Below are 15,407 nucleotides of genomic sequence, written 5' to 3'. Positions count from 1 at the left end.
GCCTTTTTTTAGTTCAGTGGCCTACAGCCAACAATTTCAAGTTGGGGGTTCTTTGTCTTTGAAAAAAATGAACCAAATTGATAAATAGCATAGAACATAGATTGAATTTTGATTCTGAACAGACCTTTTTTGGTCTTTTTTAAAACCTCTCCCCAAAATAGTAATTTGTTCATATTATCTGTTAAATTCTATGTAGATTGGGTCACTGTTTATGAGTTGTTCCTGTATTGTATTGTATTTCAGACTATCTGACTGGTTACAGCTGGATTGGGTATGATGATATAAAGACTGAGAAGAAATGGCAATGGGTTGATGGAACTGCAGTAAGTATATTCCATGGTTCTGCCTGTCTGTCTGTCTGTCTGTCTGTCTGTCAATCCTGATGAACATAAATAATCAAAAATGCAACCTTTATTTTTGCAGAAAACATGATTTAGTATAGATATATCTTTCATAGTGACCCAACAAATTGGATCATTTGGTTTGATATACTAACTTTGATAGAAGCTAATTAAAGTTTTATGCAAGCTTTACATAATAAAGAATAAATTGTTTGCCACTGAGGTTGGCATATTTTGATGTTGACACCATATTTTAAAGAATGAATGGACTTTTAAAAATCCATCTCAATGTTAGAGAACCAGTCTGTTTAATAATAAAATGTGTATTTTGCCTCTACTACACAGACAACCACATTTACTAACTGGTGGACACCGAGTGAACCCAACAATCAGAACAATGAAGACTGTGCTGAACTACTGGGACCAAATGCTTTTGGGAAAAGTGGAGCCTGGAATGACAAGACCTGTGCTATAAAGAGAGACTTTATTTGCAAATCTCAAGCATGTATGTCAATGTTATTGATTTGATTTGATCTCAACGAAAGCATAGCTTGCATTTTTCACTGCTTGATAAAAACAATGAAAAATGATTACTTCTCTAGTAAGTACCCTGTAGCTAGTGATACATTTGTTTTTATAATTGTATTTATCTGAGTTAACTTTGTTATTTTTCAGATGTTGGTGCTCCCACCACACCACCACCCACAAGTAAGCATTAGCCTTCTATTCAATAAAAATTCATTTCTCTCATATTGTGAAAATTTATCTTCTTCATGAAAAATTCGTAGATCATTTTATTCTTTACATTACCATGATAATTTCGATAGGTATGTAATCTGTGTACTTTTTAAAAATTTTGTTAAAGTAATTCATTCATTTTTTTTATTTTGCTTTTATATATACTACACATTTTAGTCAATGTACATATTTATCATAATGATATGAAAAATCAGTCATGACCACTTACTATTATATTTCATAGCATTAAGATATTTTATTAAAATATAATCAAATTTTCTCCAGGACCATGGAGTCCATTGTGTGGAGCAGGCTGGTTTTATGAATCCAACCTGAATTTTTGCTATCAATTCAACTATGACCTCCAGAACTATGCACAGGCCCGATCAAAGTGTATTGCATTGGGAGGTGACCTGTTAAGTATTGGTAGTGTGACAGAACAGACATATGTTTCAGGTTTGTAATCCATGAAAGTATTCATGTACTAGAATTTGTGAAAAGTGAAAATTTTAAATGTTATTTTGTTTTCTTGTTGTCTTTTTTCATCCAAGTATTTATTGTTCAGGTAATTACTGATAAGTTTCTTTGAAAGTTTAATTGAGATGTTACTTAAGACTGTATTCAGATGAGTCCTCAACTGACTTTATCAGTGCAAGTTTTGCATTTTGAAAAGCAAATATTGTAGATCACAGTCACAAGTGTCATTAATAGGAAGTTTAAACTTAAAAAGGGGTCCATTTGTTAAAGAAAAGTTCTCAGTTTGTTTAATTTAAATGTCTTTTCCAGCTCTGATATCGCAGCAGACGGGCACCGATTTTTGGCTTGGTGCCAATGATGTGAACAGAGAGGGTGGCTGGGAGTGGTCTGATGGCTCTCCTTTTAGGTACTTCAACTGGAATTCTGGTAGGTGGCAGCAGTGTTTATTCTGATAATACTGGCAGTTTCCTCAGTTTATTAAAATTTCATGAAGTCAATTTTTGTCGCTGGTTTATTTTCAATATCTGCATATAGTAAACTTAAAATAATTTTAGTGATTAGACAGTTCATGCACTTTTGGATGGAAAAATGCTTTATTTCTGAATGAAACATTTCATGATTCATAAATGCTTAAGTAATTTTGTCAAACAGATGGAAACTAGTAGTGATAATATTAAGAGTGATAAATGCATCATCTGTCTCACAGTATGCAGTGACTGAGATTTTAGATTTAAAGTTATGATATACCCAGTATATGACTCTTCACACTATTTTTTCTTGCAGGGGAGCCAAATAATTTCAGAAGTAGAGAAGACTGTGCTATTATTCTGACTAAGGAAGGAGGGAAATGGAACGACTACAATTGTAACTCCAGGAGTAGATCCTTGTGCAAAAAAAGTGGTTAGTAGATGAAATTTTAACTATGGCAGCTACAGTTCAAAATAAACGTGCATTAAAATAATTCTATTAAACATTAGATGATACTAATACTAGTAGTCATGTTGAAGTTCAATATTGAATGATTTAGTGCAAGGTAAAAAAAATTGGATAATCTGAATATCTTCTTAAACTTTTTCCAGTTCTTCAAACCACCCCACGTCCTGCTCTTGCCACTACCCCAGCTCCAGGTAAGGGAAAGGTGACAGAACTGTAGGCCTATACAATATGGTCTTTAGTAAATCTCACTTCTGATGTGCTGTATTGTTGATTTAAAGTTCAGAAAGTAATGTCTTTGTATTTTTACTTCCTAATAAATTATTTTGAAGTGACATATAATAATAACAGCTGGAGCACATCTACGTATGAATGAATTAACTGAAATATTTAAAACAGTACATGACATGACACAAGAATGACAATTTTTTCCAGTGGACTGTTCCAGCCCAGGGCCTATGATCTCTGGTGACCATTACATACCAGATAGAGAAATAACTGCCTCCTCTCAGTATGATGCCAACCATGGACCTAACAATGCTAGACTGGACTTCCAGGCAGGAAGTAGGTTGAAAAGTTAAACTAATTTAACAATTCGTAACTACAAATATGTAAAAAAAAACGTAAGAAGTAGACTCATTGACATATTTATACTGGGCAGTGTACAAATTGAATCCAGTATCAAATTGTGTGATGTTTTGTAACTTTGAAGAATGGTGTCTAGTTGGCAAGCCTATCATAAAGTCTGCAGTTGCCCTTTATTTGATAACTGTTGATTATTTTTCAAATTTTCCAAAGAACAGAAGTCAATTACTGCATGTCAGGTGTATTTTTATAAAAAATGTGTAAAAACCAGGCATACTGTAGTTTTAAAGGAAGTATAGAAAATAAAATTTATATTCATTCATTTCCAATATCTCAGGAACCATGATTCCATTGAACACCCCAAACAAAGCGAATGCCTATGTGAATGTCCCTGGACTGAACCTGATGGGATCTCTGTCTGTTACCTTCAAAGTGAAAACGTGCAGGGCTGCCTATGTGGCACTTTCACCGACCACAAACAGCAAAGATAGAAACAAATATGAAATTGTAATCAACAGGTATATTGTTACATTTACTTATCAATAATAATGTAAGCCTTGAGCTTTTCTAAAGCTTAGTTTTCGTTTTTATTTTTAACTGGGATGTATTCTTTTCACCCAGTTCACAGATGAATTTAAGGCGGTGCAAATAGTAATGGAGAGAGAAATATGTCATAATAGCAGTGAGTACTATTTTAACAGACTGGATGTCTTCAATCTTTTTCAGTGGCAGTGCCGGGTCAACTACAGTGATCAGGGAGCAGGCAAATGGCCGCAACCTTGGCACCAAGCTGACACCTACAGTCCTCAATTGTAACACTTTCCAGGCTTTCTGGCTAAGTTGGGATGGCGGTCACATTAAGCTTGGTAGTGGGACGACTGTGGGTCAAAATGTCTTGGTGGACTATGCTGACCCAAGTCCATATTCTGTGTCCACTTTGTCAGTGATGACCACTGGGGGAACTGGACAGTGGCAAATCAGCAATCCATATGGTAGGGAATGAAAGATATTAACAAAATGAAATATGTAATGTTTTTAAACACTATGTGTTAGGTACAGATGTACAACTTCTCTTTACTGGTCTTCAAATGTTTCTACAGAGAGTGACTTTTTATGTTGATAATGTTGTTAGCAGTGTTGTTTTTCACCTCTAGATCAGTTAAATGTTAAGTTTATGCACAGTGATTTATTCAGTTTAATTGTTTCATGTTTTTTTAAAAGAAGGTGCACATAAAATATTTGGTGAAATATCAATAAACAATGCCCTATATAACCCATCTGGTCACATTCTAGGTGGCAGAAAAGGAGCCTGGTCTGCCAGATCAAACAATGCTAACCAGTGGATCCAGGCCGACTTCTTGGTGCCAATCACAGTGAATGCTATAGTCACCCAGGGCAGATCTGACTACAGGCAGTGGGTCACGAGGTACAGGATATTATACAGATATGATGATGATTCTCCTTGGAGGTGGTACTATGATCCCCCTGCAACTCTCAAGGTAAGGCATCTTATTGATTAAGCTTTGAGTGTTTTTCATTTTTGTTTGTTTGGGGAAACCTGAAAATTGATGTTTTCCACAATACAAAATGCACTGAATACACCTGGTTTATTGTTTTCAATTTTCAACCTTTTCAAATTGCCTAACATGTACAGCACTATTATATTTACCTGTGCTACATACAATTATTACCATTAACTGACAGCCACCTATAATTGAGCATGGTTAAGTGTCTAAACCATGGACAACAAATACAGGTATAAAATGCAGATGTCACCTATGCATTTGTAGACCTTCACTGCTAACAAGGACCAGAACACCAAGGTGACCAACACCCTGACCTATCCACTGAAGGCCAGATATGTACGCTTGATCCCTGTAGCATGGAATGGGCATATTTCTATGAGATGGGAAATTTTGGGGTGCAGTTATGGTAAATATTCATTTTCTTTAACAATGTTTATTTTAATAAACAATTAAAAAATAGTAAGACATTGGTTCTGTGTTAGAGTGAAATGAAGTTAGTTAATTTTTATACATCAATTTCTTAAAGGGATAACAACTGTTCATTTTGGCCAAAAAATGAATTTTCCTGGGATAAACAGCAATTTTCCCATACTTGCCAATGGTTAATGAATCCATTTCTACATTCAAAGTTAGTCCCTGGTTTTTTCTAAAAAGTTTGTTTTTTTTTTTTTTTTTGTAATGATCTCATAAGAGATTATTACAGAGTACAGTCATCTATGGAGGTCACGTGGTCTGATGGCAAGCATAAATTTCACATTTATTGCTACAACTGCCGTTTTAGTGGCAAAAAAGAATATCTTATATTATTCTAGAGTTGCTTACAATGTATTAATTGTGAAATATAGATCTCATAAGAAAAGTTATTATCCCTTTAACCAAAAGATAAAAGACTGTGAAGGTTGATCAGACATGGAAACTGTACTACCCTTTCATACTAGTTGCTGTGTTGCCCTATATTTGATTATCAATACACAGCAGATTATATGAAAGGGTGAGTTTAGAAAATGTGATAATACATTTTCTGATGATCCTTATTACAGAGGAGTGCAACCCAGAGGGGCTGGTGAGTGGACCAATATACTCCGCTAACTCTGCTCTGACAGCTTCATCCAAGATAGACAACAACCACCAGCCATTTAATGCACGTCTCAACTCCAACACTGGGTGGTCACCATCTTCCAGTGCAGATACAGAGTACATTCAGATCAATTTTAGTAAGAAAATAGTGTCCTTCTTGTAATAACTATATGGCTCAAGTCAAAATTTGTTTTCTGACATACTGTGGTGATTCAGAGTGTATGTATGAGAGATAGGCAACTTTATAATAATAATAATAATAATAATAATAATAATAATAATAATAATAATCACACTCAAATCAGTTGGATTAGACACTGTACAAGGTGAAATCCTGATGGGATCGCTGGCTCTGCAGTTTAGTCCGGGTGTTTCCCCAGGAGCTGATCAAGACATGAGAGAAAATAATTAATTAATTGATTAGTTAGTTAAGTAATTAAACATTAAATACAACTTCGTCAGATGTTGGCCCATGAATCATCAATTATTTTGCTGATGAAGTTGCATATATTAATAAGCACTTATCAAAAATTAATGAAAAGTTGTCTTTTTCAGACCGCAACTACAGGGTAAGAGGAATTGTAACCCAGGGGAGGAAAGACGTGAATGCTTGGGCATCATCATTTAGACTGCAGTTCACTGAGGATGGAAAAACTTGGCAATTTTACCAGGAACCATATGGCACAACTAAGGTACACATGCATGTGAATACAAACACAAACATATTAATAACCTCAGTATTTTTCTGCATCAACTCACTGCAGAAATCTTTTTGAAAAGTAATATAAGCATTGCTATTTGATGTCTCTTTGATTCATATGATGTTGCAATACTAACAGGTGTTCACAGCAAACAAGGACAAGAATACCAGGGTGTCCAACTGGCTCAAATCTCCGTTTGTTGGCCCAGCAGTGCGTCTCTATCCAAGGGGGACAGCCCAGGTAGCAGTAGGGCTCAGGTTTGATATCCTGGGTTGTTTACCGGGTAAGTTCAGCACAGAGCTGTTTTCTTGTTTACTTTTTCTGTTTCTGTGTTATGTTTGTGTCATGCGTCTTTTTTGCCTTCTACTTCTTGTAAATGGCATAATTTGCTTTACTAAGATTATAGAAAAAAGTTAGATTCGGAGTATTCAGGCATAATAGTATGTTCTCCCTTTCTTTGGTAGCAGATGCTCTCAAAGAAACATTACAGTGTCAGACTTCTTCAGTCTACATCGATGCCATTTCACTCACAAGTTCCTCCCTTTTCCCTGTAATTGCTGTATAATGTCTTTTGTACGTTATGTCAGTATTGCTGATCTGAAATACATAGTAGCACATATCATGCATGCATATATGCATTTCATAAATTTCTATATTTTAGGAGACTGTCAGCCAGTAGCATTGATCAATGGACCCCACCCTGTCCCTATTAACAGGCTCAGGGCATCCTCTAGCTGGAACAGTAACCATGGACCTTCACGCTCTCTGCTCAATACAGTCAGACAGGGAGGGAAGGTAGGAGCATGGGCCAGCAAAGTGAATGCTGTTGGACATTGGATTCAGGTTAGTGCTAGAAATTCATGATTTTTAGATACAATAATAGAAGCTTGCATGTTCTTAAGTTCCCTTCTTTTCAACACTGCTTACCTCATAAACTTACTTCAAACAAAACAAAAGTTGCATAGAAATCATCATGTTACATAAAAAACATCTTCAGTTGTTCAGATGTATACATTTTATGTACAGGAAAGTACATAATTATTTAGTGTCAGACATAAAACTTCATGTAATGTATTTAAAATATATCTTCCCCATAGGTTGACTTAGGAATTCCATCCAGAATCACAGGTGTGGGCACTCAAGGACGTCAGGATTATAATCAGTGGGTAAAAACATACAGTGTGGCCTACAGCTTTAATGGCACCAAGTGGGTCAACTATGGTGAAGGGGGCAAAAAGAAGGTGAGTGCAACTAATTATAACCTACTACACTGCCAGCTATACAGTTTTACCTGAAACTTACTAGATATGAGTCTGAACATTTAGCTCTTGCGCTGTATGTCAGTGATGCAAGTGGGGCTGAAACTAGGTCCCTGTTTTGTAGCTTTGAAAATTGAAATGTTTAATATGTCTTTACTGCATTGCTTATCTGCACTGCAAAATAATGCAAAAAGTGACACATTTTGTATGTAAAGTTTGTAATACATATTTTGTATTTAAATTTTATTTGCAAGGTGTTCACTGGCAACAGAGACAGGAATACACTGGTGAAGAACTACTTCAAATGGTATCCCATAGCTCGCTATGTCCGTCTCTACCCAGCTACATGGCAGGGGCATATGTCTTTGCGCTGGGAAGTTTATGGATGTCCAAGTATGGAAAAACCTGATTTTTTATTACTATAAAATCCCCTTATAACTAACTGATAAAAAGCTTAAATGGATATTTTGGAAATGGTGTTTTCAGCATTTAACAAATATGCCATGAATGACTTTTATTCATACGGTCTTCACAGTGCAACTTTGAAAAGCATGCAGCTGCATGTTGGCTGGGTCATCTTTAGATAGTGAATACATGTATTATAACACTTATCTGTTACCTTTACTTAGGTCCCAGTGCCTCGCAGTATATGGGATGCTTCAATGACAAGCAGACAGACAGAGATCTGGCTAATGGCATTCTGAAGGGTCGTTATGTCGGTACATGGTTCTGCACCAGGCACTGTTATGAGACTGTAAGTGTTATATTGTTGCCATTTGCCTACCTGATGGTCTTTTTTTAAAATCTGATATCAATTGATTAATAACTCTGGCAATCTTGTATGATGTGCCAGGCAAAAAATATATATATATACATATCTTTGTTATGACCATTTTTTATGAGATGGTGACAGAAAAAAAAATTGGTCCTAAATCTTACTTTTGATTTTCATCTGGTAGGGCTATGTATATGCTGCTCTCCAAGGAGGAAATATGTGTCTATGTGGTAACTCGTATGGTAAACATGGCCCCAGCGCCATGTGTAATAAGAAATGTTCCAACAACAAGGACATGTGCGGTGGCAGCTATGTAAATTCTGTGTGGTCCACTGGTTTAGGTAATTACCAGTTTTTCATCAATTGTCTGTTTATTTTTATAGACAACCAGTATAGAGGACTTGTTCTGAATTGTACTTACATATTAAGCACCAAGGTTTCAAATGTACCCATGCATTAAGTGTGCATATATAACAATCTATACCAACCTGGTTCAGAGTGAAAAAATTATTACAACCAACTTGGAATGAAATGAATTGACTTAATATCTGTTTCAGTCGAATTTCTTTGAAATTATCATATGATCTCTTTTTCCAGCACCTCATGCTGAGCGCTGTGGTGACGGCTGGACAGAGTTTGGTGACAGCTGCTACCAGGCCAGCACTACCAAGGTCACCTGGCCAGATGCCAGGGCTGCCTGCCAGAAACTAGGTGGTGAACTAGTGTCTATACAGAATGCTGCTGAACAGGCTTTTGTCTCAATCTTTGTCAGAAATGGTAATTAATATATTTGTTATATGTGTATGTTGTATAGTATTTTGTGCCCTGATTATTGTCTATAGCTTTGATACGTGGATTGCTTTGATGTTTTATGTTTACACTCTATTTTCCACTATAAATCTATTATTATTATTATGGTAGTGACTGTCTGGTATGTGGATATACGAAGGGTGTTTTAAATAATCCAGAGAGATACAAATTAAAACAGATGAACTAAATTGCAAAGTGTAATCCATGTGAATTCTCCCCCTCCGCCCCCTAAAAACTCTAAATTAAGATAAAAACAGCTTGTTATTTGTCATTATTATTACTTTAATTTAGCAAAAGTACCAATGTGGAATGGCTTCAATGACCTCCAGCAGCAGATGAACTTTGAGTGGTCCAGCAGTGCTCCTGTCACCTATACACTGTGGAACACCAACCAACCAGACAACAACAGAGGACGGAAACAAGATTGTGTTTTGATGGTTGTAAAGGTATGTAGATTTTTTTATTTTTCTTCTTAGTATGTTTGATTTTTTTGTTTGTTTTTTTCTGTTATATTATGAGATAAGTATTCATTTGTTTGTTTTTGTTCAAAAGACCACACATGATATATACTGATTTTTTAAAATAAAAAATAGTTATTATGAATGTTGATATTGTTAGAAAATGTGGAACATGGGTATTGTTGAGGAAGCCTTAAATTCAGAGACTGGTGTGTAGACCTTTGTATGCATTAATTTGATGTCATTTAAACTGAATTTTTTTTTCAGTTTTGTTATTTATTTAATCAACATAATGAGAACTTTTCACCATTTTTCTTCAGGATGGTTCTTGGGATGATGTGGTTTGTGATGTGCCAAATGCAGGTTATGTGTGTGAGAAAGGCAAGGAAGTGTTTGACTCACCTAGGACCACGCCCACACCAAAGGGTTGTGATGATGTAGGCTATGATGAATTTTGTTTCCTTAAGATCGCTTTAATAAGGTCTTTAGCATTGCATTTGTATACAGTCTTTCAGCAAATAAAGATAGAGGATATTAGTAACACATTCTGTATGTGTGAATACATTTGGTATTAATTAATTGCTTTATTTATGTTGAACATGTATTTTAGGGTTGGAAGGCATACTCATACTCTTGTTACTACTTTGTACCATTCCTGAGGAACTGGGCCAATGCCCAAAGATACTGCAAGAATTTTGGTGCTACTTTAGTTAGAGTAAATGACAAGTAAGCTTGTATTTTTTCTTTTTTCACTATGGTAATTACTCTCTAGCAACCAGTTTCATTTCAAGTTATGTTACAAAACATCTTAATCCTCCTGTTTGGATGTTTTAATGATACATGTGAGGAGGAGTTCCTTATTTTTCATAATTTCATGTGTGGAATGAGCATGTATGTAAAATTGATAAATTTTCTTTTCAGCAATGAGCAGGCTTACCTGACCAGTCAGTTAGGAAGTTCTTTTAGTACTGGTGAAGTATGGACAGATCTTAGTGACAGTGCCACCCCTGGGACATATAAGTGGAGTGATGGCTATTCTTCCATTCCATATACAAATTGGGCAAAGAACCAACCTGGTGAGTATAAAGAGACACACATATACATATACTTAAAGTCTACATGTAGTGACTGCAATGAAAACATCTTTGTCTGATATAGTGTTCAAAACCTGTGCTGACACGCAAAGCAAAAGCATGATTGGGCCATGAACCTGCATTGCAGCCCTCATTTGAATTGTCCTCTAAAGCTTCTTTACAGGGTTGCTTCTCAGTGTTAAAAACACTGCAATAATTAAGTTGCTACCTATAAGAACTGCATGGACTTTATATAGCCTCAACTAGCTTAATTGTAATTTTCTCTAAAATAATGGTAGAATTTTCCAAATCCTTTTTCCAGATGACCGCCAGGGCCAATGTGTTGTTATGGGAACCAAACTTAATGCTGGGTTATGGTATGACCGTTTGTGTAGGTACAGTCGTAACTTTATATGTGAGAAGACCAGGAAAGGCTGGACCACACCCAAACCACCCACCACCCCTCTGTACCAGGGCTCGTGTCCAGCAGGCTGGAGTGACATTGGGGATATCTATTGCTACCAGGTTAAGATCAGAGATTTTCAAGTTTATATTAAAGTTTCTCGTGTGACATATATTATTATTATTTTCTCTGGAAATGTTTTCCTGTACTTATCTATGAATTATGAATTAATAATTGCTATTTATTATTTTTGGAGATGCATTTACTGTGTTCTTTTTAAGAATTCAGTGAAAACTGAAATACTGGTGTGTGGGCACATGACATAAAGAGTAGTCAGAACTTTCTGCCTATTGAGCCTTTACTTCTATGAATTAGCTAGCATACCAAAATTTTGACAGGACCAATAATGGCTATTTAATTTGAATGGTGACAAAAATCACGGAAGTGGTTGGATTTAAACTGAAAACTACTATGAATCTTTAGCATGTTTTTCCATTATTATTATTATTATTATTATTATTATTATTATTATTATTATTATTATTTAGTTGAATGTCCAGCCTGTCACCTACCAGAAGCGCTGGCCAGAGGCCAGAGATGACTGTGTGGACAAGGGAGGAGATCTGGCCAGTTTTCATAATGCCACCCAGGTGGAGCAGTTGTGGAGACAGTATATGGTGTAAGTAGATGTCAGAGTGTTGTAATTGTTCTAGATTTACAAATTAGTAATAGCATTGATGACAGAGCATGGAAGAATAAAATAGCACTTGAAACTGGAAACTGAGTGTGTTTTTTTTTTTTTTTTTTTTTTTGTGCATAGACAAGCATGTGTTGAATAAAACAGGAATCACTCTATACTTCTAAAAATTTCACCTGATAACATTTCATTTAAATATATACACTGTAGCAAATCTGAAAGCACACATTTGTCCATTTTTCAGGGCAGAACCTGGCAACTATAACTTCTGGATTGGTCTTAATAACAGAGATACTAACAAAGGTACTGTAGGTGGAACTATGGTAGTTTTAGTTTTTTTACAAAATCTCTGAGCATACAACAATTAACAATATATTGGAAATGTTTTATATGAGATTGTATGTCATGCAACAGTTAAAATGTTTTTCATCTGGATCATTATTACTTTCCCATAATGCAATTTCATAAGCAAGTTTTTGATAGCATTCCCACTGTTTAAAAGCTACATGTATTTAACTTCCTTTTTTCAAGGCTACATCTGGAGTGATGGAACAGCCCTGCAGTACACCCGCTGGAACAAAGGCGAGCCCAACAACTGGCAGGGCACAGAGAATTGTGTGGAGATGAACAAAGCCACTGGATTGTGGAATGACAGACGCTGTGATGCTACCAGGAACTGGGTTTGCAAGCTGAAAAAAGGTGAAGCCAATAGGCAGTGGTTGGATTTAGCATGGATTTGGATGTAGCCAGCACTTTCAAAGGGGGTTCTTTTTCTGAAAAATTGGACCTTTTTACTGTGAAACCTATACATGCGTCAGTGCTGTTATAGATCCTAGACGGATTTTTATTCAATTTTCTAGCCAAAATGACATTCAGTCATTCCAACCTTCCAAATCCTACCCCCACCCCCATTTTTTGCCTATGGGCCTGGCTTGACATTGGTTATGTACTGTGCAAAGGAGTTTTATAATGTGTGGAAGCATCTTTTTAAAAAGTGATGTTTGTCCATTTTGGTTGCACTGCATTGGAATGAATAAAGAATTAGAAAGGCATTATTGTACATGATGAAAACTAGCATAGCCTGACACAGGAACTCTCTGATGAAGAATGTGCTCATTTGTTTCTAGGTGTTACTCCAAAAGTAGTTATCACAACTCCTGCTCCACAACCAGGTAAGGAATAAGAAATAACTGATCTAGCTTATATTAATTTTTTATAAAATTATGACTTGTGCACAATTGTATTATAACCATACATCACATTATTTTGTATACTACCAAGATAGTGTCTACTATTGAAAATAACATGTTACTGTTTAATTTTAACAATTTATATGATTAATATTTTCAAAATAAAAGAATGTTAAATTCAGTTATATGTAATATTTGAACAGAGGGAATATGTGGCTCCAATGACTGGATCAAGTATAAAGGACAGTGCTACTACTTCAGCAGTGGAGTGAATGATGGCAGTAAGGACTGGTATGATTCCAGAGATTTCTGTAAAGCTCAGGGAGCAGACTTGGCAACAATACACAATCAAGATGAGCAGAACTTCCTTCAGGGACAGGTAAAATTCTGACAAAAATATCACCATATATCATGTACTGGCAAACAAAATTTTAAGGATCTTAAAAATATTTGCAATAAGAGGTAAAATTTTTGTTGAAAGTATAAATGTTAGGGAATCATCCATTTGTAGTAGACTTCATGGTTACTAATCTAATACTGGACCAAAAATGTCCAAATTGTTGAAGTTTCATCCATATTCCGAAAACTAAACAAACACTGGAGGTAAGATTTGGATTGAAGATAATGAAAAACAAGCATATATGAAATATATTTACATTGTGTTTTTCATTCCTTCTCAGCTTTTCAACACCAGTCGGCAGTACATGTGGATTGGTCTAAATGAGCTGGACAGTACAGATGGATACAAGTAGGTTGATTCCCATATTTATGTTAGCAAGAGGAATACGTCAGAAGTAAGGTTCTCAGTCTATACATTTTATATCTACACCTTGCTAAGAAGCATGAGATTCATTAGCAAGATCAAATGAAAAACAAGTTTCTTCTTGTAAAGCCTTTTTCATAGTTTTCTTGATCAGTTTTACTTGGCTGGTGTGCAAGGAGTGAGATCAAATTATGGTGACCTCTTTTTGAATAGCCTCAATTGCCAATTACTCCCTCTCCTCATAGAGTAATAAACTGAATATCTGATGCACATGCAATCTGTGCAGATATCCTACAAAACAATTTTATGCTTTCCATGAAATATTGTTCATCTCAAATGCTGAACTTTTATTTTTTTAACATTACGGTCACATTTATTAGTACATGTTATTATCCAGGTGGGCTGATGGTTCTGCGGCAAATTACTTCAACTGGGGACCTAATGAGCCTAATGATTATGGTGGTGAAGAAAAGTGTGTTGCCTTCTATATTCAAAACACTGGCACTGGTGGTTTTCTTGGGAGAGGTATATTTTGATTCAATTCAATTCATTTGTGTGGTGTTTTTTTATATGGTCTTGTGGCCAGTTAAGAAATTTTTGGAGTTGGGTTTTTGTCTGTCATATACTTAAAAGGAATGCTAAATCACTGTTAATGACACTTTTTTTGTTTTTATTATATGCATACATTTTTTGTATAGGAATCAACTGATTCTGAGCGTGAATGTATGTTATAATATTTTTCATAAAATATGGTGCCTCTCATATCAGGTGAATGGAATGATGCCAGATGTGGAGTCAGAAAGGGATTTATCTGTAAGAAACCAGAGAATGGTGTTGTTGCCACCCAGCCACCCACTCCTCCAATTCCTGCCAGCTGGGGTTGTCCTGTTGGCTACTCAAGCTTTGGCAACAAGTGCTACAAGATCTTCACTGATAACAACATGAACTGGACTGCAGCCAAATCCTTCTGCCAAGGCCAAAGTGTCAATAATATTCATTTTGATTTGGTATCCATTGCTGATTTTGATGAGCAAAGTAAGTGATTATCACATTAGTACATTGCATACATTAAGATACAGCCTCTGTGTGTGTTTGTGTGTGTGTGTGTGTATGCATGTATTTGTGCATACTAATAAGAGAGAAATTTATTATTATTTACAGCATTACCTGTTAGTAATAATGTGATGTTACTACCAATGAGCATTTGAAATTAATAATAAGCAATATATACAATTTGGACTCATTTAGACAAGGATTTTGTAATATGTTCATTAATATTTACAGTGGCTGTAACCAGTTTGCTGAAGAACTACAAGGGTAAAATCTCCCATGTCTGGATTGGACTGAGTTATGAAGGGACAAATGGTCAAAGACAAAAGCAGTACTATTGGTCTGATAATTCCCCACTTAGATTCACCTACTGGGATAAAGGAGAGCCTAATGGGCAAGAAAAGGTAAATCAATTACTTATAATTTTCTCTACTTTTAAGTGTGATGTGCAACATGTAGAGAAGAATTATAAATTGTTCAGATACTGGTTCAAAAGCTGACAAAGTTAGTAAGCAGAATTGCTTGATGAATTGATGAGGTTCTGAAAATAT

General features: G+C 35.5%; 1 protein-coding gene across 4 annotated transcripts in view; it reads left to right on the top strand.

Annotated features, from left to right (window-relative positions):
• The window catches only part of LOC106164412 (uncharacterized), a 32,506-nt gene that overhangs the window by 8,192 nt on the left and 8,907 nt on the right, over positions 1–15,407 (top strand). For all 4 annotated transcript variants that reach the window (XM_087016881.1, XM_087016888.1, XM_087016893.1 and 1 more), the window contains 35 exons: positions 244–323; positions 687–846; positions 1,017–1,049; positions 1,365–1,535; positions 1,866–1,982; positions 2,340–2,456; positions 2,636–2,683; positions 2,925–3,053; positions 3,412–3,592; positions 3,801–4,066; positions 4,368–4,573; positions 4,865–5,006; positions 5,641–5,814; positions 6,233–6,369; positions 6,517–6,661; positions 7,040–7,221; positions 7,476–7,619; positions 7,892–8,030; positions 8,267–8,391; positions 8,597–8,753; positions 9,010–9,189; positions 9,514–9,668; positions 10,001–10,117; positions 10,291–10,406; positions 10,602–10,756; positions 11,076–11,278; positions 11,705–11,835; positions 12,098–12,156; positions 12,385–12,552; positions 12,981–13,025; positions 13,247–13,422; positions 13,724–13,791; positions 14,204–14,331; positions 14,575–14,841; positions 15,091–15,260. In XM_087016881.1, the coding sequence (XP_086873007.1) occupies positions 244–323; positions 687–846; positions 1,017–1,049; positions 1,365–1,535; positions 1,866–1,982; positions 2,340–2,456; positions 2,636–2,683; positions 2,925–3,053; positions 3,412–3,592; positions 3,801–4,066; positions 4,368–4,573; positions 4,865–5,006; positions 5,641–5,814; positions 6,233–6,369; positions 6,517–6,661; positions 7,040–7,221; positions 7,476–7,619; positions 7,892–8,030; positions 8,267–8,391; positions 8,597–8,753; positions 9,010–9,189; positions 9,514–9,668; positions 10,001–10,117; positions 10,291–10,406; positions 10,602–10,756; positions 11,076–11,278; positions 11,705–11,835; positions 12,098–12,156; positions 12,385–12,552; positions 12,981–13,025; positions 13,247–13,422; positions 13,724–13,791; positions 14,204–14,331; positions 14,575–14,841; positions 15,091–15,260 (4,991 nt within the window). The remainder of the gene's footprint in view (positions 1–243; positions 324–686; positions 847–1,016; positions 1,050–1,364; positions 1,536–1,865; positions 1,983–2,339; positions 2,457–2,635; positions 2,684–2,924; positions 3,054–3,411; positions 3,593–3,800; positions 4,067–4,367; positions 4,574–4,864; positions 5,007–5,640; positions 5,815–6,232; positions 6,370–6,516; positions 6,662–7,039; positions 7,222–7,475; positions 7,620–7,891; positions 8,031–8,266; positions 8,392–8,596; positions 8,754–9,009; positions 9,190–9,513; positions 9,669–10,000; positions 10,118–10,290; positions 10,407–10,601; positions 10,757–11,075; positions 11,279–11,704; positions 11,836–12,097; positions 12,157–12,384; positions 12,553–12,980; positions 13,026–13,246; positions 13,423–13,723; positions 13,792–14,203; positions 14,332–14,574; positions 14,842–15,090; positions 15,261–15,407) is intronic.

The sequence above is a fragment of the Lingula anatina genome, chromosome 1 (assembly GCF_051362555.1).
Source record: "Lingula anatina isolate TDL-2025a chromosome 1, LinAna3.0, whole genome shotgun sequence".
NCBI classification, from domain to species: Eukaryota; Metazoa; Brachiopoda; class Lingulata; order Lingulida; family Lingulidae; genus Lingula; species Lingula anatina.
The sequence above is the reverse complement of the archived record's forward strand: the minus strand, read 5'-3'. Positions and strand labels throughout refer to the sequence as shown.